General features: G+C 47.7%; 1 protein-coding gene across 2 annotated transcripts in view; it reads left to right on the plus strand.

Annotated features, from left to right (window-relative positions):
- ARHGEF17 (Rho guanine nucleotide exchange factor 17) overlaps positions 1-26,672 on the plus strand; it is a 208,515-nt gene that overhangs the window by 164,443 nt on the left and 17,400 nt on the right. For both annotated transcript variants that reach the window (XM_066588323.1, XM_066588322.1), the window contains exons 5-13: positions 1,317-1,433; positions 5,511-5,603; positions 13,727-13,903; positions 16,184-16,234; positions 16,716-16,825; positions 18,983-19,068; positions 19,689-19,807; positions 24,508-24,721; positions 25,250-25,323. In XM_066588323.1, coding sequence (XP_066444420.1) covers positions 1,317-1,433; positions 5,511-5,603; positions 13,727-13,903; positions 16,184-16,234; positions 16,716-16,825; positions 18,983-19,068; positions 19,689-19,807; positions 24,508-24,721; positions 25,250-25,323 — 1,041 coding nt within the window. The remainder of the gene's footprint in view (positions 1-1,316; positions 1,434-5,510; positions 5,604-13,726; positions 13,904-16,183; positions 16,235-16,715; positions 16,826-18,982; positions 19,069-19,688; positions 19,808-24,507; positions 24,722-25,249; positions 25,324-26,672) is intronic.

Below are 26,672 nucleotides of genomic sequence, written 5' to 3' on the forward strand. Positions count from 1 at the left end.
TTGAACATCCTCTTCTTCCACACCGTCCTTTGCTTTAGGGCTCCTGCACACCGGCCATCGCGATATTGCGCGGTTTTTTTTACACGAATGCCAATAGGACTTTCTAATGTTAAAAACGCATCGCACAAAAATCGTAAGTTTGCGCTTCGTGATTTTTGAAAGTCACTAGAAGGTCCTATAGACAATCGTGTTAGAAAAACACAGCGATATCGCGATCACAAGTGTGAAGGCACCCTAACCGTGTGCAGATACACTTATATTCCACAGCTTGTGTTCAGGCCGCTACATCTGACAATCTAGTAGGATTCTGCCATCTATAGCAAGGATCAGAAGCCAAGAAGAAAAATAAATACATCTACACTGACCGCCCCTTTATTAGAACCCCTCTCATGATTGGGGCTTCCCTGTACGGTAATTCTCCCCGTGACCCCGGAGTGCGGCATAAAATAATGTGACAAGTTTTCCGTGGATCAGTCTCAGTGTGAATCCATATTAGATGAGAGAATCCAGCAATCAGAGCGACTTCCAACGAGGCCGGTCATCCGTGCTAGACTAGCCAACCGCCGGGGGTTCTCCTATAACGGTGTGGAGAGTATACTGAGAATGGCCAATCGAGGAAAACATCCAGTGAAGAATAGTGCGGACGGGAACAACTCATCCCTGAAAGGGGTCGGAGGAGGATGTCAGGAATCGTTCTGACCAACAGGCTGCACAGTCAGCTGAATACAACGCTGGAGCTCCACCTAACGTGTCCGAACGCACAACTCGCCGTTCCTTAGCAGGGATGGGATATAACAGCAGGCGACCAGTTCCAGCGCCATTGTGTCTAAGAGAAACTGAAAGACGAGACTCCAGCGGGCAAAAGCGCAAAACTTGTATCACTGAGCAGCGGAAAAACATTCCCTGGTCAGATGGATCCAGATTTCTGTTGCCCCGTGCTGATGGGAGGGCAGAATTTGGCACAAGCAGCATGAATCGCTGACCCCTTCCTGCCAGCTGGTCAGAACATGTCAAACCGCCATCTAATCTACAGCAACTACAAGCAGCTTCCTGTCCGTAGGGGCCGATATTCCTGCAGAATCTTTTCATCACCGAGTGGAATCTACACTACGATGGATGGCTGCAGTTCTGAAGGCAGAAGTCCAATGTGCTACTAGATGGAGGGATATATATACAGCATATCATATATAATTATTTGTTTTAGACTATAGACCTTTCATTTAGTTCTTTCTATATAATCAGTCCCATATTTCCCATCCTATGAGAACATATCGCATGTTCTGGTCCTGGTATTAATATTTTGTTTACTGTTGTAGTTTTCCAAGGAAATCCTCGTCAGCATCTATTCAGCTTACATCGATAATTTTCTCAATGCCAAGGATGCGGTCCGGATAGCGAAAGAAGCCCGTCCAGCTTTCATCAAGTTCCTGGAGGTATGTCCATGTTCTTTGCAGGCTACGTCTACATGGATGCTGTCATATATGTAGTATGATGTTACACTGAGGTAACGGAGACCGCTAACCAGCTCTTTCTTGTACGAGATAACTTGTCGTTCTTCAGTTAACACCGGTATCTGCCCCCAAGACCTGTAATGTACCCAACTTAAAGGGGTTGTTTGGCCACTTAGAATGTTTTAGGAAACGCTCGGAGTGGAAACAGCTGGGGATAAGTAAGGAGGACATGAAAGCATTCAGTTCCCGGATCCTCCGATACTCTCTGTACTTGCTGTATTTCATGGTCCCTGTCGATATAGACCTAGAAGCGGTGACCCAATATAGCCAGTGATTGGCTGTGAAGCTCACTTGTCTATGCCAACAGGGACCAGGAAGTAGAAAGACTGTTGAGGGACTCGGGAAGCAGTGGAATGGGAGCTCTGGGAGATGGGTCAGGGGGGTATCACTACTTTTGCTATTTTGAAGCATGAAATGTTTTTCAAAAATTTTCATTTGCCAGACATCCCCCTCTTAAGACTTCAACCTATAATCAGCCTTTATGTTCACTTCACCTAAAGACTTATACCTGTTTCCAACCTAAAAGACTTGAAGCTAACTTATACATACTCCTTAAGATTTTTACAGTACTCACCCTAGATCTTAGATTTAAGAACTGTACCTACATCTAACTCTCGCCTCAAGACTGTGAAACTGTACTCAAGACTTTTACTCACACCCAACACGAAGCCTCAACTCCAGACCTTGTATCTATACCCAATGTAGAGCTTCATCTCCAGACCTTGTATCTATACCCAATGTAGAGCTTCATCTCCAGACCTTGTATCTATACCCAATGTAGAGCTTCATCTCCAGACCTTGTATCTATACCCAATGTAGAGCTTCATCTCCAGACCTTGTATCTATACCCAATGTAGAGCTTCATCTCCAGACCTTGTACCCATACCCAATGTAGAGCTTCATCTCCCGACCTTGTACCAATCTCTAACACAGAGCTTCCACTCTATACCTTGTACCCATACCCAACACAAAGCTTCATCTCTAGACTTTGTTCCCATACCCAGCTCAAAGCAGCTCCAGATCTTGTATCTATATCCAATGCAAAGCTTAATTTCCACCGAGCTTCATCTGAACACAGAGCTTCATCTTCAAACCTTGTAACCATTCCCAACACAGAGCTTTGTCTCCAGACCTGGAATCCATACCCAGAACTGAGCTTCATCTCCAGACATTATACCCACCATTTAGAGCTTCTCCAGATTTTGTGACCATACTCAACTTCAAGCTTCTATACCCAGCCCAACACAGAGCTACATCTCCAGACCTTGTATCCAACCCATATGGTCACCTAAAGAATTACCCAAGTAGTAGTAGTGTGGATTGTGTTGCATCAAAGAGATCCATGTTGACATTTCTTGAGTGGTCCTCCACCAGCTAATGGCACTGGGGGTGAAAAAGGGACAACCGGTACAAGAGAACTCCAGTTCCGTTAACTCTTGTTTTGGCAAACGGAGATCTCTAGATCAGATGGAATGTGTTTACTTGAAGTTTGATCTTTGCTGAAAGACATGATGGTTCTGCATATGGTGCCAGCAAGAGTAGACTGTGAGTGCGCCGGGCTGCGAGCCCCCAGCCGCCATCACTTCAGACAAAACTTTTTTACTTTGTTTTGTCATCTGTACGGGGCAAAAGAAAGGCCAGCGGTTCCCCTAACTGTGGGGCCATTGCCAAGCGTCTTCTGTATACAGTATGTAATATACACAATCTTCTGTATAGTTTACTCTATAGAAGATGTTTCTCCTCTATCCACTGCCGTCTTGGTGATTTGGTCACCAAAGTGAGTGTAGAGACTGAATTCCCGTGTGTTGACATCAGCCGGTAGATGTCCAAGCGCCGCGCCACCTACGTTTTGTTACTCTGAATCATCCGTGTGTCGTCTGGATGGTATTATTAAGCCTAATTGTATTGTTGGCAATATTAACTTTTATTGCATCTGGAATGAATTGCCTCTAGACTTCTCCATCGCTCCGCGGCGCAATAAAATGATTTAATTTAGTCTCCCCGGCTCTGTAACGCCATTCAGCAAAGGAAGAAAATAGATGCGTGACATGGACTGTGAAGCAGAACCTGTTTCATACTGAGCCAGCTCTAGAGGTTGCTGTTTTCCTCGGTCTCTTTGCAGACAAAACAAAGGCCGTGCAATGGCTTCTGGGTGGAGAGCGGTGGGGGAGGGGGATTATGGGCTAAAGCAGTAGTGCCCTGCGGGTCACTTTTATGTTCTGAGAAATAGTACAGATGGTTATCTCAGCGCCATGTGGTGACGAAGGGTCACTGGTACGAATTTCTGTAGAAAGAAGATATGGCTGGTGGCAGTGTACAGTTGGCACCTGCTGTCATGTGTGCCATGTGCAGTGACTGGCACTAACCTACACAATGTTGACAAAAGTATTGGGATCCTCATGGAAGGTGATCAAATTAGTTTTTAATCACCTTCCTCGGCTGGTTTCCACCAAATTCCCATAGATGTGTGGAGGGATTTGCCTCCATTCCTTGAGGAGCTTCAGATAGTGATGGTGGATGATGGACGTGTTGGGCAGGCTCGGATACGGCATTCTAGTTTGTCCTAAAGATGCTTGATTGGATTGCAATCCGACCTTTCGGCTGTCCAAGGAAGTTTGTACCCATTGGTGCTGAGGGTGGACTTTACTATAACCAATGGCCCTAGTCCTTTCAGCAGAATTCCCCCCACACCATAACAGAACCTCCTCCAAACCTCTCTGTTGGGACGATGCCGTCACGTAGAAACCAAGTGCCGCCATCCGATCGGAAGACGGTGTTATGTGATTCAGCCGTCTACTCACATACGGTCTGACGCTCCGAGCCCCATCGCAGGCACCGCTGTGCAGTCACTGGTGTGATGTTGTGTGCAGACGCTCATCCATGGTAACCCTTCACATGCTGTTCCCTACGGAGGGTTATGGTGCTAATGGATGTCCCAATGGCCTGTGAGACCCCATGAGTGAGGGCAGATGATGTGTGTGATGTCTTCATAGCTCCTACAAGGCTTCGTTGTCCACGTTCTGTCAGTTTACGAGGTCTCCCTGAACGTGGCGGCACCGCACACACCGGATGGCTTCCATCCCCCAATAACATGGCCAACATGGGGCTCTGGAAGGTCCAGAAGAGTTCTGGCCTGGTTGGGATCAGCAATAAACCACAATTGTCTTGCAAAACAGTCCTTAGGCCCTTTGATGTGGGACACCTGTACCAATTCTACGCTCCGGTGACCCGGGATGGATTTCTTTTAGGCCCGGCTGGTATGGGTTCAACATCGTTGGAGGGAAAATAATGGAGGAACCACTTGGTTCTGCCTTTGCTATGCCTCTCACTTGAGGATAATGTCCAGAGAACTATTGCTGCACAGATCGGAGAGAACCCTTACCTCCGTCTACAGCTCTACAGTTCGGCTACTTCCCCCACACACTACACTTCCTGTTCCTGCTCAGCTCTGTTCCCACCCCTCTTAAAGAGACAGCACTGTGAAAAGTAACATAGTATTTAACATGGAACAACAACATGCACCCCCTTACACAGACATTTATTAGACATATGCCTCCTTCCTGCACCCTATCCACACTTCTCCCCCTGCCTTTGGCGCTCTACCATCACCTTCGCCATTCTCTGCACTTTCTAGACTTAGGTGGACCCTACACCCGACTCATGGCCACCACTTATGTGCCCAAAGAGATTTTTGTCTCTAAGTTTCTTAATTGCCATGGGTCCTTGCAGAGACAATACAGTACCCCGCGGGTCACACTCAGTAATGGTATCAGCTGCCCCGAGGGATGGTGGCTTTCGGATCAGTGGCAGTTGGGGAACCCTGTCATTACATATGGGTAGTGGGCGAGGGATGGCAAGGAAAGGGCATAGGAAGAATACCCTCTGTACTGTAGGTGTGACCATTCCATGCAGTAAAAAAATGGAAACCGCCCTGTGAACCCCTATCATGGGCGCCCTATCCTCCGAGGTAAAGTTTCACTATTTTGTTCTTCTTCACAGCAATGCACTCGTGAGAATAAGGAGAAGCAGGCGCTGTCAGACCTCATGATCAAACCCGTCCAGAGGATCCCGCGATACGAGCTGATTGTGAAGGTAACGAATCTATTACACCACCCGCGGAAACCGGGGTATAACAGTCAGCTGACAATATGCCCGAGGCAGCGTGCCCCGAGGGGTGGAGTCTTTATTAGTATGCATTTACAGCTCTGTATCCTCCACATGCCGCTCCCGCAGATATCAGCTGTATCTCGCAGATTTCCTAGATAGCTAGGTACATAATGGAGAAATCTAAGCGTTTACACCTGTGATCAAAGCCTTACAGTCCAACCACCACGAGAATGCTATACTATCTGCACAGAATGTAATCCTAGCGTCTGCTGAGCTGCGTATCTAATGCTATCCTGTGTGATACTGTCTGCTGAGCTGTGTATCTAATCCTATCATGTGTGATACTGTCTGCTGAGCCATGTATCTAATCCTATCATGTGTGACACTGTCTGCTGAGCTGCGTATCTAATCCTATCCTGTGTGATACTGTCTGCTGAGCTGTGTATCTAATCCTATCATGTGTGATACTGTCTGCTGAGCCGTGTATCTAATCCTATCCTGTGTGATACTGTCTGCTGAGCTGTGTATCTAATCCTATCCTGTGTGATACTGTCTGCTGAGCTGTGTATCTAATCTTATCCTGTGTGATACTGTCTGCTGAGCTGTGTATCTAATCCTCTCATGTGTGATACTGTCTGCTGAGCTGCATATCTAATCCTCTCATGTATGATACTGTCTGCTGAGCTGCGTATCTAATCCCATCATGTCTGATACTGTCTGCTCAGCTGTGTATCTAATCCTATCCTGTGTGATACAACCTGCTGAGCTGTGTATCTAATCCTATCCTGTGTGATACTGCCTGTTGAGCTGTGTATCTAATCTTATCATGTGTGATACTGTCTGCTCGGCTGCGTATCTAATCCCATCATGTGTGATACTGTCTGCTCAGCTGTGTATCTACTCCTATCCTGTGTGATACTGTCTGCTGAGCTGTGTATCTAATCCCATCATGTGTGATACTGTCTGCTCAGCTGTGTATCTACTCCTATCCTGTGTGATACTGTCTGCTGAGCTGTGTATCTAATCCCATCATGTGTGATACTGTCTGCTCAGCTGTGTATCTAATCCCATCATGTGAAATACACAGCTGAGCAGACAGTATCAAACCCTACATGTGTGATACTGTCTGCAAAACTGTGTATCTAATCGTATCCTGTGTGATACTGTCTGCTGAGCTGTGTATCTAATCCTATCCTGTGTGATACTGCCTGTTGAGCTGTGTATCTAATCTTATTATGTGTGATACTGTCTGCTCAGCTGTGTATCTAACCCTATCCTGTGTGATACTGTCTGCTGAGCGGTGTATCTAATCCTATCCTGTGTGATACTGTCTGCTGAGCGGTGTATCTAATCCTATCCTGTGTGATACTGTCTGCTGAGCTGTGTATCTAATCCTATCATGTGTGATACTGTCTGCCTAGCTGTATATCTAATCCTATCCTGTGTGATACTGTCTGCTGAGCGGTGTATCTAATCCTATCCTGTGTGATACTGCCTGTTGAGCTGTGTATCTAATCCTATCATGTGTGATACTGTCTGCCTAGCTGTATATCTAATCCTATCATGTGTGATACTGTCTGCTGAGCTGTGTATCTAATCCTATCCTGTGTGATACTGCCTGTTGAGCTGTGTATCTTATCCCATTATGTGTAATACAGTCTCAGAGAACCTCTGGCTTTGACTCCTGATTTAGGTTTCTGTAGTACCCGCTCCCGCCCGTTGCCCCTTCCCCCCAACATCCCGGGTCTCGTCGCCCCTCGCTGAGCCTCGTCATGTGCTCTAAACGACAGAATTGTGTCTCTTCCTAATTCCGCAGCAGGTATCGCTTCCCCTCCCCCATGTAGCTGCGCAGCTAAGATTTGCCATTCAGTAGTCTGAGAGCGATCGCAGCCGCCATATTGCTTGTCACCCGGCTTTCTTTTGGCGCAGATATGTGATTCCTCTAGAAGTCATCTGTTCAGTCCATAAAGTCGCTTCTGGTGAATTACAGCCGTCTGATTCATTATTCAGTGCTGAGCGGCTGTAATAAGGTCTCCGCGCCCCGGCTGCGTTCTCATTAGAGCGACAGCGAGGTCTCTGGTGAAGGAGACTGGTGATATCAGAATACTGTTAGACGCCTGATGGAAAGTAGTCCATTCTGGACAGTATTGCACATGGCAGCAGCAGCCAATCACGGCCCGCCGTAGTTATGTAGGGTCACCACCATGGGGATGGGTGTCCTTAGTGACGTCCCCATAGGCAGCAGACACAATTTGCCATGAGGATAATACCTTTAACTCCACTGGTTACATTGTCTCGGGGGGGATAAGCCTCAGATATAGGAGCATATACTTTAAAGGAGACTTAGAAGAGGATCAAGGAGGGGTGGGGGGGGGGGGGGAGTCCACATAGAATACATTAAAAATGGGAAAACCATTCTGAAATATCTTGCTCTCAGGCTGAGATCTGACCCTTTGTAGATGCAGGCCCAAAAGCCTGAGGCTGCACTACTGACAGATGACCGTAAGTCCCTTTCTCAGCTCTGTCAGGTGCGCTGGGGGGGGGGGGGGGGGCTTGGAGGCCTCTTGTGGATTCAGTTCACCATTTACAGCAATCTACAGTATCCCAGTCAGTTGATGATACTGCTGTGATGTAGACCTCATTACTGTGAGGGGCATTAAGAGGGCATAATTACTGGGGGGCACGAAGGATGCATCATTAACATGTAAGGGGGCATAACTGGGGTACGTTTCTGTGTAGGGGCACAAAGGGGGACTTTTTACTGTGTGGGCACTAAGAGGGCATCCTTCCTGGTGCGGGGCACTGAGGGCGTATCCTACTGTGGTGGGGATACTAAAGAGGCATCATACTGCGCATGGTGGGACACCATTATTGTGTGGACGGTAAGAGGATATTATTACTGGTGGGGGCACTAAAAAGGCATCATTATTTTGTAAGTAGCATTGTTGGGGAACTTTTCTGTGCAGGGGCATTATGGGATCTTTACTGTGTAGGGGCATGGGGCATCTGTATGGGGCATTTTTACTAGTGGGTGGCATCATACTGTGGTGGGGATACTAAAGAGTCATCATACTGTGCATGGGGCATTAAGTGGGAACCATTATTACTGTATGTATAGGGGGTATTAGTGCGCGCCACTAAAAGATGGCACTATGAAAGTGTGTGGAACACAAAGGGACCCTATTATATGGGGGTCTCTGCGGGGTTAGGGGCGTGGCTTAACATAAACCAATCTGCCCGCTGCAGGCACTGCCCCTCTGTCCTTGCCATGACAGCTAGGAGGTGTGATGTGACATTAATATTCTGTCGCATCTCTTCCTGGCATCTTCTCGCTGACAAACAGAATGTTCCAGAATGCGGCGGAGGTTCTCGCAGCGACACGTGACATTTCTGCTTCATTACATTTTGTGCGGAGAAGTCAATTAACTCAAGTTGTTTACAAAACGTTTGTTTCTGTGAAGTGGGAACGCTCATCTGCCGCCAGGATCTCGCCAGTCTCAGGGCGATCATACGGCGGCGCAAGGCGTTTCTGTGTTTGGGGATAACTTATCGCTAGTCAATATTTCCTCTGCCTCCTTCAGGGCTTCCATGTCGGATTCTGTGATTTGTTTTCTCTGAGGGGCAATTAATAAGCAGTAAGCAGAGAGACGAAGCGGAGCTCGCCGGCGAGGGTTCTTCTCTTCCTCCTCATGTTTTCCCACATCGTTTCAGCGTTGCATATTTTTGCCGATTATCAGAGCACAGTGACCCGTGTGTTGTGATCCGACATGACAGGCTTTACGTGCTCCCAGCAGCCTCCTGATGCTAATGTCAGTCACGTACAAACTGGTGCCTAATGTGAGAATCCTCTGTAGTGATCAGTACCAGGCCACGTGTCTGCTTCTGTCACCACCATCTCCAAAATTTCCCATAGCGCCATGTTATGACCCCTGATATTTGACAGGGCCAGTAATGGGAATTAGCGGGGTACAAGGGTGCCCCAAGCATTTATGTTGCCTCCCCCAACTGTCCCAACGCCAGTAGTGACCCTCATATAAGTGTCTCCCCCCAGCCCTCAGTGACCTCCTTAATGTCCCCAGTAGTTATAGTAACTGCCATTATAGGTCCCAGCAGTAATAATGACCCCCTTAGTGGTCCCAGTAGTAATAATAGTGATCCTCTTAAGAGCTCCAGTAGTAATAGTGACACCATTAGTGGCCCCAATATTAATAGTGGCCGCAGTAACAATAGCCTTCCCGTTACTGGCCCCAATAGTAATAGCACCCCAGTAGGGGGCCCCAGTAGTAATGGTGATCCCCATAGTGGCTCCAGTAGTAATAGTGTGCTCCGTCGTTACTCCAGTAGTAATAGTGTCCCACGTCGTGACTCAAGTAGTAATAGTGTCCTCTGTCGTGATTCCAGTAGTAATAGTGTCCCCCATCGTGACCCCAGTAGTAAGTGTCCCCCATCGTGACCCCAGTAGTAAGTGTCCCCCATCGTGCCCCCAGTAGTAATAGAGTCCCCCGTCATGACCCCAGTAGTAATAGTGTCCCCCGTCATGACCCCAGTAGTAAGTGTCCCCCATCGTGACCCCAGTAGTAGGTGTCCCCCATCGTGCCCCCAGTAGTAATAGAGTCCCCCGTCATGACCCCAGTAGTAATAGTGTCCCCCGTCATGACCCTAGTAGTAATAGTGTCACCCATTGTGACCCCAGTAGTAATAGTGTTTCCCATTTTGACCCGAGTAGTAATAGTGGCCCCCATAATGGCCCCAGTACTAGTAATAGTGTCCCAACTAGTGGACCTACGGCCACTAACTGACTATCATTTCACTCACCCAGCCTGCAGCTTCGGCCTGTAATCAGTTTGTGTGTCCCTGACCTTTATCTCCCGGCATCTGCATGCAGATACTTGGTGGAGAGATCAGGAACCACACTGCTTAACGCAGCAGCAGGGTGGGTGAAGGAAATGTTTGTCAAGTTGCTGTCTGGCTGTTCACATTAATATGGCCTATATAAATAATTACCAGTCGGTTGGTAACCTACCTTCCCTCTAAGAACCTGCAGATTGACGCCTGAGGCTGCAGTCATAGGTTGCCTCATGGTAGGGGCAGCCCTGGTGGGGTAACATGTTTTTATGGGCTCTTATAGAAAACTTTTGGTGCATCACGCCCCCCCATTTAAGGGCATAAATAAAATGCATACATGTTGTATTTAGTATTGTCGTGCCAGAATTTAACATGGACCCTATGTGGCAATTTTTTCTATTACCCTTTTCGTTGTCCCGAAAGTTATGCCACCAGTGCCCCCAGAGACGTCACCCAGAAGTGAGGAGCCTGCTGTCTTTTTCTGCCTCCACCCTCTTTCCTTTTCCATGCTTACTAAAAAGGCAGTTCCTCAGGGGCCGGGAGTCCTGCACAAGGTCTCGCCACCCAATAAGGAAGAGGATGGACCTACCAGTGTTGACCCCTTTCTCCATAGGGTCCCGTAGCAGTCACATGGTTCGACTCTGTGGTTCGACATACAACTTTACACAATACAGCAATTGTCCGAATAGTCGCTGAGTAGAGCGAATGTGAGTGAAAGTTGTTCCGTGTAAACATGGGCACCAACTGAGTGACAAGCGAGAATTCTTCACTAGTCGCTTTCTTCCAGCTTACCTAAAAATAGTGGTGGTTAACTAACAAAGTTTTTTTTTATTTTTAAAATTTTTGTTTTCTTGTCTCCACTTTCCAGGACCATTAACTTTTTAATTTTTCCATGGACCTAGCCGTATGAGGGCTTGTTTTTTGTGGGTTAGCTGTATTTTTTATTGGTACCATTGAACCCTTTGCAATCCGATTTTGGATTCAGAGTTTCCTAGGGGGCTTTCTCTTTCTGCCATTATACAATAGCGCCATCTGCTGGCTAGAGCCAGTACTGCAGTATGTGACATGCCGGAGAGGACCCCCAACAACAAAGCGGCCAGTAATCTACAGTAAGAATACCCTGCCGGACATCTTCCGATATCGGAGCTGTACAGCCTTCAATCAGTATGTCTTTAGACGTCAGACTGGATTGGAAAGGGTTAATGTACAAGAAAACTTTTAACATTTTTAAGTGGGGAGAACTTTTTAAAATGCAGCTGCACCATTTTTGGGGGATTTAATTTTACAGCATTCAAGCTGCAGTAAAAATGACTTATGAACTTTGACCTGTGGTCAGTATCATTAGTGATACCAAATTTGTATAGTTTTCAATCTTTTTCCGTTTTTAAAAAGGGAATACAATTTTTTTTCTTAAAAATTGCTTTTGTTTGCCGTATTCTGAAACCCGCTTTTATTTTTTCGATTGGGCAGTGTGAGGGATCATTTTTTGTGGGGTGAGCTATAGTTTTTATTAGTATCATTTTGGGAAACCATATGTCTTTTTGATAACTTTGCATTCAGATTTTTTGGGAGTTTTTTTATGGCTGACAGCCGGCCTCCCGCTAATCGTGGCATGTAAAGGGTTCAGGGAGGGAGGGCCGATGGATTGCCATTGCCTGGTGCCTGGGTCTGCTATGGTATATGATTGCTAACAAATAGTGATAATACCATGCATTACAGATGTTCTGCAGTGTATTATCATAGCACTCATACAATCATGGGTTCGAGTCCCCTACAGGAACATAAAAAATGTGTAGAAAAAAATAAAAATAGTTAAAAACCATTTTCTTTTTAAATGCACGTTTGGTATCTTTGCGTCTGTTAATGACCTGTACAATAAATTGAATTCACTATTTATCTGGAGCCAAAATGCTTATTTTGTTCATTTTGCCTCCCAAAAAACACAATTTAAAGCCATATATACCCCAAAATGGTACCAATAAAAATAACAACTCGTCTCACAAAAAACAGGCCCTCACAGAGCTCAGTACATGGGAAAAAAAGGTTATGGGACTTTGAATACAGTGATGGCAAAAAAATAAATTTTTTTTATAAAAAGGGTTTTTTTATTGTGCAAAAGTGAAAAAAACTAAAAAAATATATAATTTTGGTATTGTTGAAATGGTACTGCCCACAGAGAAAAAAATTGTCTCAATGTGCCCAGAATATTGTACCAATAAAAACTATAGCTCTCCCCACAAAAAAACAAGCCCTCATACGGCCTTGTAGACAAAAAAATGTAAAAGCTGTGGCTTTTGAAAAGTGCAGATGAAAATCCTCCCAAAATTGCTGCCTCCTTAAAGGGGTTTTCCCAGTACTTAAAATTGTTTGACAGCCACTCTGTACTTCCTGGTTGTGGCTGACATGTGACTACTGCAGCCAATCACTTACCACACTAGTGACCTTCTAAAGCCAGTGATTGGCTGCATCAGTCACATGTCCTGGTCAGCAGCAACTAGGAAGGACAGAGTGGCTGTAAAGCAATTCTAAGTAGTGGGAAAACCCCTTCAAGCTCAAAATAGGCCATGTCCTTAAGGGGTTAAATAACTTGTGGTCCTATTCTACATCATTTGTAAGACCTCTGCTTGCTGTCAGTGAATGGGAACATTCTCATTTATATTCACAGACTGAAAACCTGTCCTGTCATTGTCCTACTCGCACATGTGATCGTGTATGAGCTAAACACAGCTGTAGCGCAAAATGTCTTGAGCGCCAAGGTTTTTTTTCTGCCAGGACTCGGATGGCGTTTACAGGATAGACGTTCTCTGACACACTGTGGGAGTCATGACTTTGTGTGAGAGCACTCCATGTCATATAAAACCTCCAGCGAGTAGGCCATACAAAGCCATGGGGATGAGCAAAGATGAGCAGCGCCACCTGTGGGTCAGATGTGGAAGTGCAGCCTGGTTTACTCTGGAATGTTCCTGTATAAGGAGATGCAGGTCTATCATATGTAGAAGTATGTACCTGCATCTAGCACACCTCCATGCACTGTGTGTACACTCACCTGTCCCCTTACCTGTACACTCACCTGTCCTCTTACCTGTACACACCTGGTCGTCACAGATGACGCCGGGTTTGGATGTTCCTCCTTACTGGAGCATTCCTGGCAGACGGCAGCTGCTGGACGGGATCCGATGTGTGAAGGATGGCGCTGGCTGTGTGGGAGGTGAACAGACGGGTGTGTGGGATCCCACTGACTGCTGTCTTTGCTCTTCTTGCAGGATCTGCTGAAGCACACGCCTGAGGACCACCCGGACCACCTGTGCCTTCTGGTTGCCCAGAGAAACATCAAGCAGCTGGCAGAGAGGATAAACAAGGGGATGAGGAGTGCGGAGGAGGCCGAGAGAGACACCCGGATCCTGCAAGAAATAGAGGCTCACATCGAGGGCATGGAGGACGTATGTGATCGCTGCTGCACTCCAGTGCGCTCCACCTGCATCTCCACTTGTGCACTCTGTCCACCCGACGTCACATATACACTCCGCCACTACCCCCTCGTACGCTCTCTCCTGCACTCGCTTCTTGCACACTTTCTCCATTACTTGCCTTGCATGCGCTCTGTTTATTGCTCACTCCTTGTATGCGCTCTCTATTTCTCACCTTTCGTACACTCTCTCCATTGCTCGCCCCTCGTACACTCTCTCCATTGCTCGCCCCTTGTACACTCTCTCCATTGCTCGCCCCTCGTACGTGCTCTCCATTGCTCGCCCCTCGTACGTGCTCTCCATTGCTCGCCCCTCGTACGCGCTCTCCATTGCTTGCCTCTCGTGCACTCTCTCCATTGCTCGCCCCTCGTACACTCTCTCCATTGCTCGCCCCTTGTACACTCTCTCCATTGCTCGCCCCTCGTACGTGCTCTCCATTGCTCACCCCTCGTACGTGCTCTCCATTGCTCGCCCCTCGTACGCGCTCTCCATTGCTCGCCCCTCGTACGTGCTTTCCATTGCTCGCTCCTCGTACGTGCTCTTCATTGCTCGCTCCTCGTACGTGCTCTTCTTTGCTCGCTCCTCGTACGTGCTCTTCTTTGCTCGCTCCTCGTACGTGCTCTTCTTTGCTCGCTCCTCGTACGTGCTCTTCTTTGCTCACCCCTCGTACGTGCTCTCCATTGCTCACCCCTCGTACGTACTCTCCATTGCTCACCCCTTGTACGTGCTCTTCATTGCTCGCCCCTTTTACGCTCTTTCTATTGCTCGCCCCTCGTACTCGCTCTCCACTGCTCGCCCCTCGTACGTCCTCTCCACTGCTCACCCCTCGTACGTCCTCTCCACTGCTCGCCCCTCGTACTCGCTCTCCACTGCTCGCCCCTCGTACGTGCTCTCCACTGCTCGCTCCTCGTACTCGCTCTCCACTGCTCGCTCCTCATACTCGCTCTCCACTGCTCACTTCACGTACACTCTCTCCACTGCTCGCCCCTCGTACGTGCTCTTCATTGCTCGCTCCTCGTACGTGCTCTTCATTGCTCGCTCCTCGTACGTGCTCTTCATTGCTCGCTCCTCGTACGTGCTCTTCATTGCTCACCCCTCGTACGTGCTCTTCATTGCTCACCCCTTGTACGTACTCTCCATTGCTCACCCCTTGTACGTGCTCTTCATTGCTCGCCCCTTTTACGCTCTTTCTATTGCTCGCCCCTCGTACGTGCTCTCCACTGCTCGCTCCTCGTACTCGCTCTCCACTGCTCGCTCCTCGTACTCGCTCTCCACTGCTCGCTCCTCATACTCGCTCTCCACTGCTCACTCCACGTACACTCTCTCCACTGCTCGCCCCTCGTACGTGCTCTCCACTGCTCGCTCCTCGTACTCGCTCTCCACTGCTCGCTCCTCGTACTCGCTCTCCACTGCTCACCCCTCGTACGCTCTCTCCACTGCTCACTCCACGTACACTCTCTCCACTGCTCGCCCCTCGTACGTGCTCTCCACTGCTCGCCCCTCGTACGTGCTGTCCACTGCTCGCCCCTCGTACGTGCTCTCCACTGCTCGCCCCTCGTACGTGCTCTCCACTGCTCGCCCCTCGTACGTGCTCTCCACTGCTCGCCCCTCGTACGTGCTCTCCGCTGCTCGCTCCTCGTACTCGCTCTCCACTGCTCGCCCCTCGTACGTGCTCTCCACTGCTCGCCCCTCGTACGTGCTCTCCACTGCTCGCCCCTCGTACGTGCTCTCCGCTGCTCGCTCCTCGTACTCGCTCTCCACTGCTCGCTCCTCATACTCGCTCTCCACTGCTCACCCCTCGTACGTGCTCTCCATTGCTCACCCCTCGTACGTGCTCTCCATTGCTCACCCCTCGTACTTGCTCTTCATTGCTCGCCCCTTTTACGCTCTTTCTATTGCTCGCCCCTCGTACTCGCTCTCCACTGCTCGCTCCTCATACTCGCTCTCCACTGCTCACTCCACGTACACTCTCTCCACTGCTCGCCCCTCGTACGTGCTCTCCACTGCTCGCTCCTCGTACTCGCTCTCCACTGCTCGCTCCTCATACTCGCTCTCCCCTGCTCACCCCTCGTACGCTCTCTCCACTGCTCGCCTCTTGTCCGCTCTCTCCACCACCAATCTCTTTATTTATAAATGTCTAGTGGGGTTGTCTCTTGATTCTCTTTGCCACATTTCGAGCTCACCCATCGCTGTATCTTGGGTGTCGTCATTAGTATGAACGATCGGACATTGTGACGTTTGTTTCCTCTGCAGCTTCAAGTTCCTTTCCGAAGATTTGTGCGGCAGGAGATGGTGGTGGAAGTGGTGAGATCCGTGTTCTTTATTATTCCGTACATGAATTACCTCTGAAGTGCAACTTCAAGCTTGTGCGTCCCAATGCAAAACTGTAACAGCGCCCCCTACCAGACGTGCCATTTAATGACCGCAAGGATGATAGTAGATGGGAGAGGAGAACCAACATCTGAGCCTACGGACCGCTCTCCTGTATAATCGTGGCAGTGGGAGAGTTTTCTTATGGATTCCCAGCCACCGAAGGGCTTTGGGCTCGCTGCAGAGTGCGCTGCAGGGGGCGCTACAGAGGGCGCTACAGAGTGCGCTGTCTCTTCAGTTGGCTTGCAAATAGGAAGGATTCCCTTTCAGTAATTTTAAAAACAATTGAAGAATCTTTCTGAGAACAGTTTTGCAGCCGAATCATATGCCCGTCTTCATCCAACATTGGCTTTCTATTCTGCATGGCTCCCACTTGGCACTAAGCTGATCGGTGTCTCATTTCTCTGTCTCACAGAAAGCCGTTGGGGGTAAGAAGGATCGATCACTCTTCCTCTTCACAGACCTGCTGATCTGCACAACCCTGAAGAGAAAGTCAGGATCCCTGCGCCGCAGCTCCATGAACCTGTAAGTGGATTCTTCACAAGGTGGTGAAAGGTCACTTCATATAATGATGCCATCATTATACCATGTATATAGCATGTATAGACAATGTAATACCACCATATACTGCAGCTCTGGAGTACAATACAGGATAAGGAATGTATGTACACAGTGACTCCACCAGCAGAATAGTGAGTGCAGCTCTGGGGTATAATACAGGATGTAACTCAGGAGCAGTACAGGATAAGTAATGTGTGTACACAGTGACTCCACCAGCAGAATAGTGAGTGCAGCTCTGGAGTATAATACAGGATGTAACTCAGGGTCAGTACAGGATAAGTAATGTATGTACACAGTGACTCCACCAGCAGAATAGTGAGTGCAGCTCTGGGGTATAATACAGGATGTAACTCAGGAGCAGTACAGGATAAGTAATGTGTGTACACAGTGACTCCACCAGCAGAATAGTGAGTGCAGCTCTGGGGTATAATACAGGATGTAACTCAGGAGCAGTACAGGATAAGTAATGTGTGTACACAGTGACTCCACCAGCAGAATAGTGAGTGCAGCTCTGGGGTATAATACAGGATGTAACTCAGGAGCAGTACAGGATAAGTAATGTGTGTACACAGTGACTCCACCAGCAGAATAGTGAGTGCAGCTCTGGGGTATAATACAGCATGTAACTCAGGATCAGTACAGGATAAGTAATGTATGTACACAGTGATTCCACCAGCAGAATAGTGAGTGCAGCTCTGGGGTATAATACAGGATGTAATTCAGGATCAGTACAGGATAAGTAATGTATACAGTGACTCCACCAGCAGAATAGTGAGTGCAGCTCTGGAGTATAATACAGCATGTAACTCAGGATCAGTACATGATAAGTAATGTATGTACACAGTGACTCCACCAGCAGAATAGTGAGTGCAGCTCTGGGGTATAATACAGGATGTAACTCAGGATCACTACAGGATAAGTAATGTATGTACACAGTGACTCCACCAGCAGAATAGTGAGTGCAGCTCTGCAGTATCATACAAGATGGAACTCAGGATCAGTACAGGATAAGTAATGTATGTACACTGTGACTCCACCAGCAGTATAGTGACTGCAGCTCTGGAGTATAATACAGCACGTAACTCAGGAGCAGTACAGGATAAGTAATGTATGTACACAGTGACTCCACCAGCAGATTAGTGAGTGCAGCTCTGGAGTATAATACAGGATGTAACTCCGGAGCAGTACAGGATAAGTAATGTATGTACACAGTGACTCCACAAGCAGAATAGTGAGTGCAGCTCTGGAGTATAATACAGGATGTAACTCAGGAGCAGTGCAGGATAAGTAATGTATATACACAGTGACTCCACCAGCAGGTTAGTGAGTGCAGCTCTGGAGTATAATACAGCACGTAACTCAGGATCAGTACAGGATAAGTAATGTATGTACACAGTGACTCCTCCAGCAGAATAGTGAGTGCAGCTCTGGGGTATAATACAGGATGTAACTCTGGATCAGTACAGGATAAGTAATGTATGTACACAGTGATTCCACCAGCAGAATAGTGAGTGCAGCTCTGGGGTATAATACAGGATGTAACTCAGGATCACTACAGGATAAGTAATGTATGTACACAGTGACTCCACCAGCAGAATAGTGAGTGCAGCTCTGGAGTATAATACAGCACGTAACTCAGGATCAGTACAGGATAAGTAATGTATATACACAGTGACTCCACCAGCAGATTAGTGAGTGCAGCTCTGGAGTATAATACAGGATGTAACTCAGGAGCAGTGCAGGATAAGTAATGTATGTACTCAGTGACTCCACCAGCAGAATATTGAGTGCAGCTCCGGAGTATAATACAGGATGTGTTATACTATCCAGGTAGATTAAATTCTACATACGGGGAAGTCCATGTATTTTACATACAGTCAGTGATTGATAAAGTTGTGCTCTTTAGGCCTCGCTCACACACATGGGGAGATGGTAACAACCATATTTTGTATGAATTGCAGTAATAAAGCGTTACTATTTCTTCAGTGGGCGGCTGCAGCTCCTGGCTTTATGTAGGAGTTTGCCAATAGGTGGCCCCCCGCTGTTATCTCAATGTACCCCAATACAGCTGTATAATATAGCATCACATGAATTACCCCACCTGCCATCTCTTGGTTTCAGGTATACGGCAGCCAGTGTGATTGATATCGCCAGCAAGTATAAACTGCTGTGGAAGCTGCCCCTGGAGGACGTGGATGTAGTCAAAGGTTTGTCCCCCGCACCTACCTCCTATGTGATTTGTCTCATGCAACTGCCCTCCCACAATTCTCATCTGAGTGTTTCTGCCAACCAAGCCTGAATCTGAGGTCACACATTTACTATAAGGTTGCCACATTCACTGCCTCTGTATAAGACTGCAGAATTCCCTGTTTGCATCCTCCTTATACTTCATCTCATCTACTCCAGTCACATCCAAAGCAGCACTCCGAATTCATCTGGGTGCTAATTGCATTCTATCACTCTGCCGCTGACACATCCAAACCTGTCAGACCCTGTAATGCACTGCAGCACCGTAATGCAGGACACTGCACTTCCCACAGTGCAGGACAGCAGACCCTGAATCAGCAGGGGCTGCTGGGACATATGAGATCAAGTGACCTGAATGTTTACATTTTAAGGAAGCCATTGAGACACTTTCCTGCTGTGCTTCTGTTCTTGTGCTAGTTTTGACATGTCGCGTGCAGATGTAGCTGAGCTGGAGTTGTCTTTTAGCTGTTTATGCACGCTGCGCACATTCAGCTCTGCTACATCCGTATATAATAATGTAGAGTATATTGCTTGTATATGTAGTAGAATATACTGAACAGGTTTTCATCTGATCCAACAGGAACCTCCCAAACCTCCAACAGGGACAGCATCCAGAAGGCCATCAGCCGGCTGGACGAGGACCTCAGCACCATGGGGCAGATCAGCAAACTTTCAGAGACCCTCAGCTTTCCGCACCAGGTCAGAAAACCCAAATAGTTAGATTTTACACGGTTTCTACTGAGATTTGGAGGAGGGGCTATGGGGGGATTATCACATGGGAGATAGCCAATGAACACATCATAGGTTTCATCCCTCCCTGCCCCATAGCATAAATGTAAGGCCTGGGTGGAAAGCAGCTCCCGAAAATGGGCGTACCTTTACTCCCTATGGAGCCAGTTGTGACTTACCTAGCCTCTCGCTGATGGGTAAGAACACTGATTCCCACTGTTAACCCCTTACATACCGTGATCAATGGTAATCTGGCATGTAAAGGGTTCACAAAGGGAGGGCGCTCCCTCTGTGATCTCTATGTAATCGCGGAGGGCTGATGGGTTGACATGGCAACCAGATGCCAGAAAATAGTGTCCCGGTCTGCCGTGGCAGGTGATCGCCATCAATAATGATAATGCATTCCGTAGAATTGCAGGTTCAAGTCCCTTAAAGTGACATAAAAAATGTGCCGCAAAAAAATTATAAAAATGGTTAAAAAAAACATCATTTTGTGCATTTTCTCCTCTTTGTTTAAATGCTTTTTCTTTCATTTTGACCCCCCCAAAAAAAGGAAAACACAGTAAGGCCTCCTGTCCACGGGGTGGGGTGATACATCATTGCGTTATTCGCGACGATAATCCGCACGCGGGATCCATAGGATAATGGAAAGCGCAGGGAAAGTGCAGCCCGATGTACACAAGCAGAAAATAGCCGCAATTTTCCGCTCGTGTATAAAAATCGCGGCATGATGATGGGTTCATTGTGGAAAAGCGCAGTGACTTTAGCTTTCCCCCACGGCGGAAATCCGCTGTGGGAAAACGCTACGTCCGTGGAGGGACAGCCTAAAAGTGATCTAAAAAGCCATATTTAGGCCAAAATGGTACTAATAAAAAACGCAGCTTGTGATGCAAAAAACAAGCCCTCACAGAGCTCCGTCCATGGAAGAATGGAGAAAAAAGTTATGGGATTTTGCAGAAAAAAATGTTATTGTGTAAAAAAAAAAAGAAAAATATATAGAATTTTGGTATTGTCATCATACCGACCCTCAGAAAAAATGTATCGTGTCATTTATGTGTAAAGAAACAATGATAGAATTGAGGTTTTCTTTCTCCCGGCCCTCCAAAACATTTCATAACAGATCTACAGTACATTATGTTACCCCAAAAATGGGACCAATAAAAACGACAGCTCGCCACACAAAAAGCGAAGCCTCGTATGGCCATGGCGATGTAACAATAAAACAGGGATGGCTTTAGAAAGTTGGGATAGAAATCCAACAAAAATCATTGCGTCCCTAGGCCTAAATGGGCCATGGCACTAAGGGGTTAAAGGGAGTGTCCAGAATACAACCCCTTCATCTTACAGAAGGAGACCTCCTTTAAATGGGTGGCGCTGCAGTGTTTATGCAGTGCATCAAATCTGAGCTGTCTGTTCCTGCCACTAGAGGGCACTCTGTGTGTTCAATTGAATAGGCAGCATATACAACTGTATGCAGAGCTCCATCTAGTGGTGGCAGTAAACAGTGAGAATACTACAAATATGTGCAGAGGGCACATAGAGTGGTGAAGCTTTGATGAAAAATGTAAGTTTTACTGTAATATGGCCATGCCAGTATTAATGACTGTTTCCCGCAGCGCCCACCGGGTCTATCGGGGTCCGGTATGACTACTGCATATGATAATACGGGTGATTCATGTATGATGTAATGTATGGCCAATCCAAAAACATTCTCCTCCACAAACACTGATATGTGATCCGCACAGCTGCTGTAAACAAATTAATTATCGTGTTACCGAGCCGTGTTTTGTATCGCTGTGTCTAGACATCAGCGATACAAAACATGGGGGAGCGACGTATCCTGGCGGAACGTTCCCTCCCTGCTAGGAATATACGGTATATTCCAGCCGCACGGTACGCTGCATCCACAAGTCTGCCGACTGCTTATTAGACGCCATTGGCGCTGTGCGGACCCCTCTGAGGACTCACACGGGCGTTTGCAGCTGGTCTGTAAAAAACACTCTTTTCACTGCGTGTCGCATGCATTTTTGCTGTGTGTGCAGTTTTTTTGTGTGTTGCATCTCGTTGTCATCTATATTTTTTTTACGCACGCAAGAATGCACAAGAGCCGTCCATTTTACTGCGTATTTACTGTGTCCCTTACCCCCCCTATAGACTTTAATGGGTGGTCTTAGTCTGTGAATACGGACCAAAATAGGATTTGCCACCATTTTCTTTGTGGCTGATGCGCGTCTGTATCCCCCAGTTTAATTCACTGGTCCGCATGCTGTCCGTGTTCAGTTAGTAAATGATATGGATAGAGCCTACGGCCGTGCGAATGCGATCTGAGACCAGACGTAATGAGGTTCATCATGGTTGGTTGTATTCTGCCGTGGGGCTCATTCTCTCAGACGGATGCAATTCCAGTCTGTGAAAAGTGCGCCGTTTTTACCGCATGTCTGTGTTTTCACATTCTAATGCAAGGAAGTCCAATCGATGTCACTTTTTTTCACTGAAAACATGCGGCATTCACCAATGCGGTTTAGCGGCGCTGTATGCTGTCCGTAAAACATAGGGATATATAGGGCCAGAGAGGGCCTAAGGGTGGTTTTACATATTTAACCCCGCGGTGCGATCGCTGTCCACCAGTGAGCTCGTCTGTCAGCGCTCCGTCCTTTATGTGAACACGGCGACATTATCTGTAGCATGGGGGCGCACGGTCCTTCGAGCCCATGTAGAATGGATCGGTTGGCGACACCCAGCCCCGTTTAAGGCCGTTTTTACACGGTCCGATGATCGGGCACAAGCATTCATTCCATTTTGTGAAAGGGCCAAAGATGAGCCAGTAAATGAGTGACAGTTGTGCGGACCTAACGACGCTCACTCGCCACCGCCGGCGCATGTATACTATACATGTGTACTATCTGCGCCGGCCAATGCGTTCTATCTGTGGACCGACGACCGTAGTACCGATCCCTCGTCCCTATACTGTAGACAATCCGCCCAAAGGAAGGCGCCGACCAATATGCTGGTCGTTGGTCAGCGCTCGCAGACGCGCCGTAACAAGTTTTATGTTCGCACAAAACACATAATGAGGCGACAAACAAGTGTTTTCTGATTCGCCGGTTGATCATTAGTCCTTCTGCGATGAATGTTGCGCAGTCGTCGGCGCCTGATCTTCGGACCGTGTATAACGGACAGGCTTTTGTCTGTGTGCTCACTGATTAAAAAAACGGACTGCCCTCGGACAGCGTACGGCGCAGTATTGGGCAATATGGCAGGACACCTCTGTGCTCTTACACGGACTGCGGTGTGCACTATTCTCATGCGATTTGCAGACAAGTCTCATCCATTGAAGTCAATGGAGGTGCAAAAAAAACCGGGCAGCGCTCAGAGGCCGTCCGTGTGTAGTCCGCTGTTAAACCTGTTTGGGACTTTTAAAATTGTTTTACAAACATGAAAAACGGATGAGCGATCTGTTTAGGAATAAAACGGACACGTGGAACACGTATGACAGGGTCACGGGACGGCACAGACGGAAAGACTGCCCTTTTACGCTAGTGTGCACCACTTCGAATTAAGGCCGGGCTCACACGACCGATCCGGCTCTGACCCCGGCCGGCGACCCCGTTTACCGCCTTTTTCCGTTCTGCGGATGGCCACGGACGCTCGCCGTCTGTTATGCGCAGTGCAGATTTTTTTTTGTTTGTTTGTTTTTTCCGCACTGTTACTAGGCAATGACGCAGCTACCCGAGCCGCCCGCATGCCATTTGCAGATGGGCTGCGGGTTGGAAGGCTTTCATTGACTTCAATGGAGGCTGTCCACATGGAGTCCGCAGTAAAATAAAGCGTGCCGCGATTTTTTTTCCTCCGCTCACGGAATACGCAATTTGTTTCCACGATTGTTAAGGAAAAAGCTATTTTTACATGCCATTGAACGCATGCCACTTGTTGCAGATCCTCCTTGCGGACGTCGGCCGCGGATTCCGCAGTAGATATCCGCCGGTGCGAGCCCGGCCTTAGGTGGTGTTTTTCTACATGCGACTTCTCCTATATTGTCTGGTGCAAACACTCCATTTCCCACAATGCATCTGTGCAGGTAATTGAATCAGCAATGAAATGTGAGACTCAGCGGCCTGAAAACTAACTGCAAAGCAGCAGAATTGTGAATGCAGCTCTGGAGGTGGCTATTGTATGTGTTTTCGTGCAGAAATGTGTTGATGGTTCAAGTCTTTGCAGCTCTGGTATGTCTTCTCTGGGTGAGGACAGATCTAGGCGGCATATTTCTCGCAGTCTCATAACCGCTGGTGTCGGTCTCTCTGGAAACACATAATTTTGTCCCTCACTTCGGGGCGTTTGGCAGCTCCGGGTTTTATCGTCTGCATTAACGCTCTGGATAAAGCTGCATTGTTCATGTGCGGAGACTGGAAGAATATTGGGAGAGCGCAGAACAGTCAAAACAATGCAGTCGGGAGAAAAAACATTAGCGACAACCCGCGCCCCCCGTATACATGAGTCGTAGAGCCACTGGATGCAATATACTGATCCAGAAGAGCTTTCTGTCGCCCCCTGCTGAGGATTAGCGGTTGGGCATTGACAACTACACTAAGCACATTTCTGGATCACATTGGTTGTCGGCATGAAATGAAAGGCTCATATGTGGTAAACGTATCCCTTGTTTGTGTTGACAGACCCTCGATGATGTCATTAAAGACATGATGGCGTCCGTCCATCGAGAACTGGCCGAGAAGCAGTCCCTCTCCTTCTCCATGTCCTTCCCACCCAATAAAGTGGAGCTGACCACCACCAAAGCAGACGGCACCGAGAGCTACATATTCGAGTTCAGTAACCCGGACGCCAGGCTACATTTTGAGCAAGCCTTCGAGGACGCCAAGAAGAAGCTGGGTAACGGATATAAGAATACGCATGTTTACGGTCCGTGACGTGTACGCGGGTCATTCACACCTAGCAAATAGTGGGGGTAGTAGTCCGCTAAGAGCTGTAAATATGAACATCTACCTCCCAGTCAGCTGGTGATCTGTTCTCCACGGAACGGAATTGATGGTTTCTACACGTCATACAGGCTGCTCTATGGGCAAGACACATAAATCATGGTTCTAGTGGAGACCACAAGGACCACGACCTCCGCCACTTCCGCCTTGCCTGCGACAAGGTATATAGCCTGAGCCAGGTCTGCCGAGGCCCTCGAACAAAACAAGGAAAGAAAATTATAGAAAAACTGGAAAGTAACCCGCCACATAGTATATATAGTATATATGTGTCTTTGTGGTATTTTACTGAGTAGATCCACTCCATCATCACAACCGTGCGCCCACAAAGCGGTTGCCTTTTCTGGCGCGTTTCCTACCACAGGCAGGCTTGAAATAAAATGTAGCGCTGTGTGATTAACTACTTGTTGGTCTTCTCTATCAGCCACCAGCAAGAATCGCTTGGATCCGGAATTTCTGAAGGCCATCCCCATCATGAAGACCCGCAGTGGAATGCAGGTGAGGAGAAGGGTGGGGGGTTTCCGTTCTCCCTCCATAAACTTTGTTGTCCTGTTTTGGGTGTTCAGAGCACACAATTAACCTCTCTGCGTGTTCACGGGGTCCGGAAGTAGATGGAGACCTTGGAAGAAACGCACCAAAACCTACAGAACTGCACGAAAATGTTGCCTCTGGTTGGTTTTAAAGTCCAAAGAAAACTAGAAGTACCAAAAGGCCCAGCAGCTGGTGGAGCCAACTGTACCACCTTTTACTCCATGCAGGCCTATAGTGGAGCCCACTGTACCACCACCTGCTCCATACTAGCTTTTGGTAAAGCCCACTATACCACCTTCTGCTCCATTTAACCCTATGGTGGAGCCCTCTGTACCACCTTCTACTTCATGCAGGTCTATGGTGGAGCCTACCATACCACCACTTGCTCCATACTACCCTATGGTAAATCCCACTGTACCACCTTCTACTTCATGCAGGTCCATGGTGGAGCCCACTGCACCACCACCTGCTCTATGCTAGCCTATGGTAGAGCCCACTGTACCACCTTGTGCTCCATTTAACCCTATGGCGAAGCCCACTGTACCACCTTCTTCTTCATGCCGGCCTATGCTGGAGCCAGTGACCAATTAACTGAGTATCTTCCTTTAACTACCTGTGACCTGGAGACATCGTCTACCCTGACGGCCTTCTCCGCTTGTTGCTCTTAACAATTTTTCACAATAAAATATGGTAAAATTTAAGCACCTGAAGTTATTTACTCCGGTGGTGGGGATGGTCCACCCTTTGTCATCTGCGTAATCGAGGGGCAGAAGTGAAGAGGCCCGTCCAAATCATATGGACCCTTCCTGAGATACTTCCTTCTTGCAGGTGCTTTTAAATGGACAGATCACCTATCCATGATAACGAGCGCCAACTGACAGCAAGCATGTCGAACTCCGCTCGTTGTTAATGCCCACAGGCAGATGATCGTCTGTATGGGGACAAACTATCATTAATACGATTTGCTTGTCTCTATATACACTAATTGTCCGTAACATCCCTCCCATAGAAGGAGTATATGTGTGTGTGTGTGTGTGTATATATGTATGTATATATATATATATATATATATATATATATATATATATATATATGTATATATATATATATATATATATATATATATATATATATATATAGAGAGAGAGAGAGAGGAACACATGTGGCTGCAGGATGTCCTGAACATATCGCTGAGCTGTCATTGTCCCTCCTACCACTACTAGGGGGGACCGACTGTCATATGTGATGGACCCCCAGACCATCACACCAGCAGGGGGCAGTGTGCCGCTCCGCAGCAAAGGCAGGATTGAGGTGAT

Source organism: Eleutherodactylus coqui, chromosome 1 (assembly GCF_035609145.1).
Source record: "Eleutherodactylus coqui strain aEleCoq1 chromosome 1, aEleCoq1.hap1, whole genome shotgun sequence".
Classification (NCBI taxonomy): domain Eukaryota; kingdom Metazoa; phylum Chordata; class Amphibia; order Anura; family Eleutherodactylidae; genus Eleutherodactylus; species Eleutherodactylus coqui.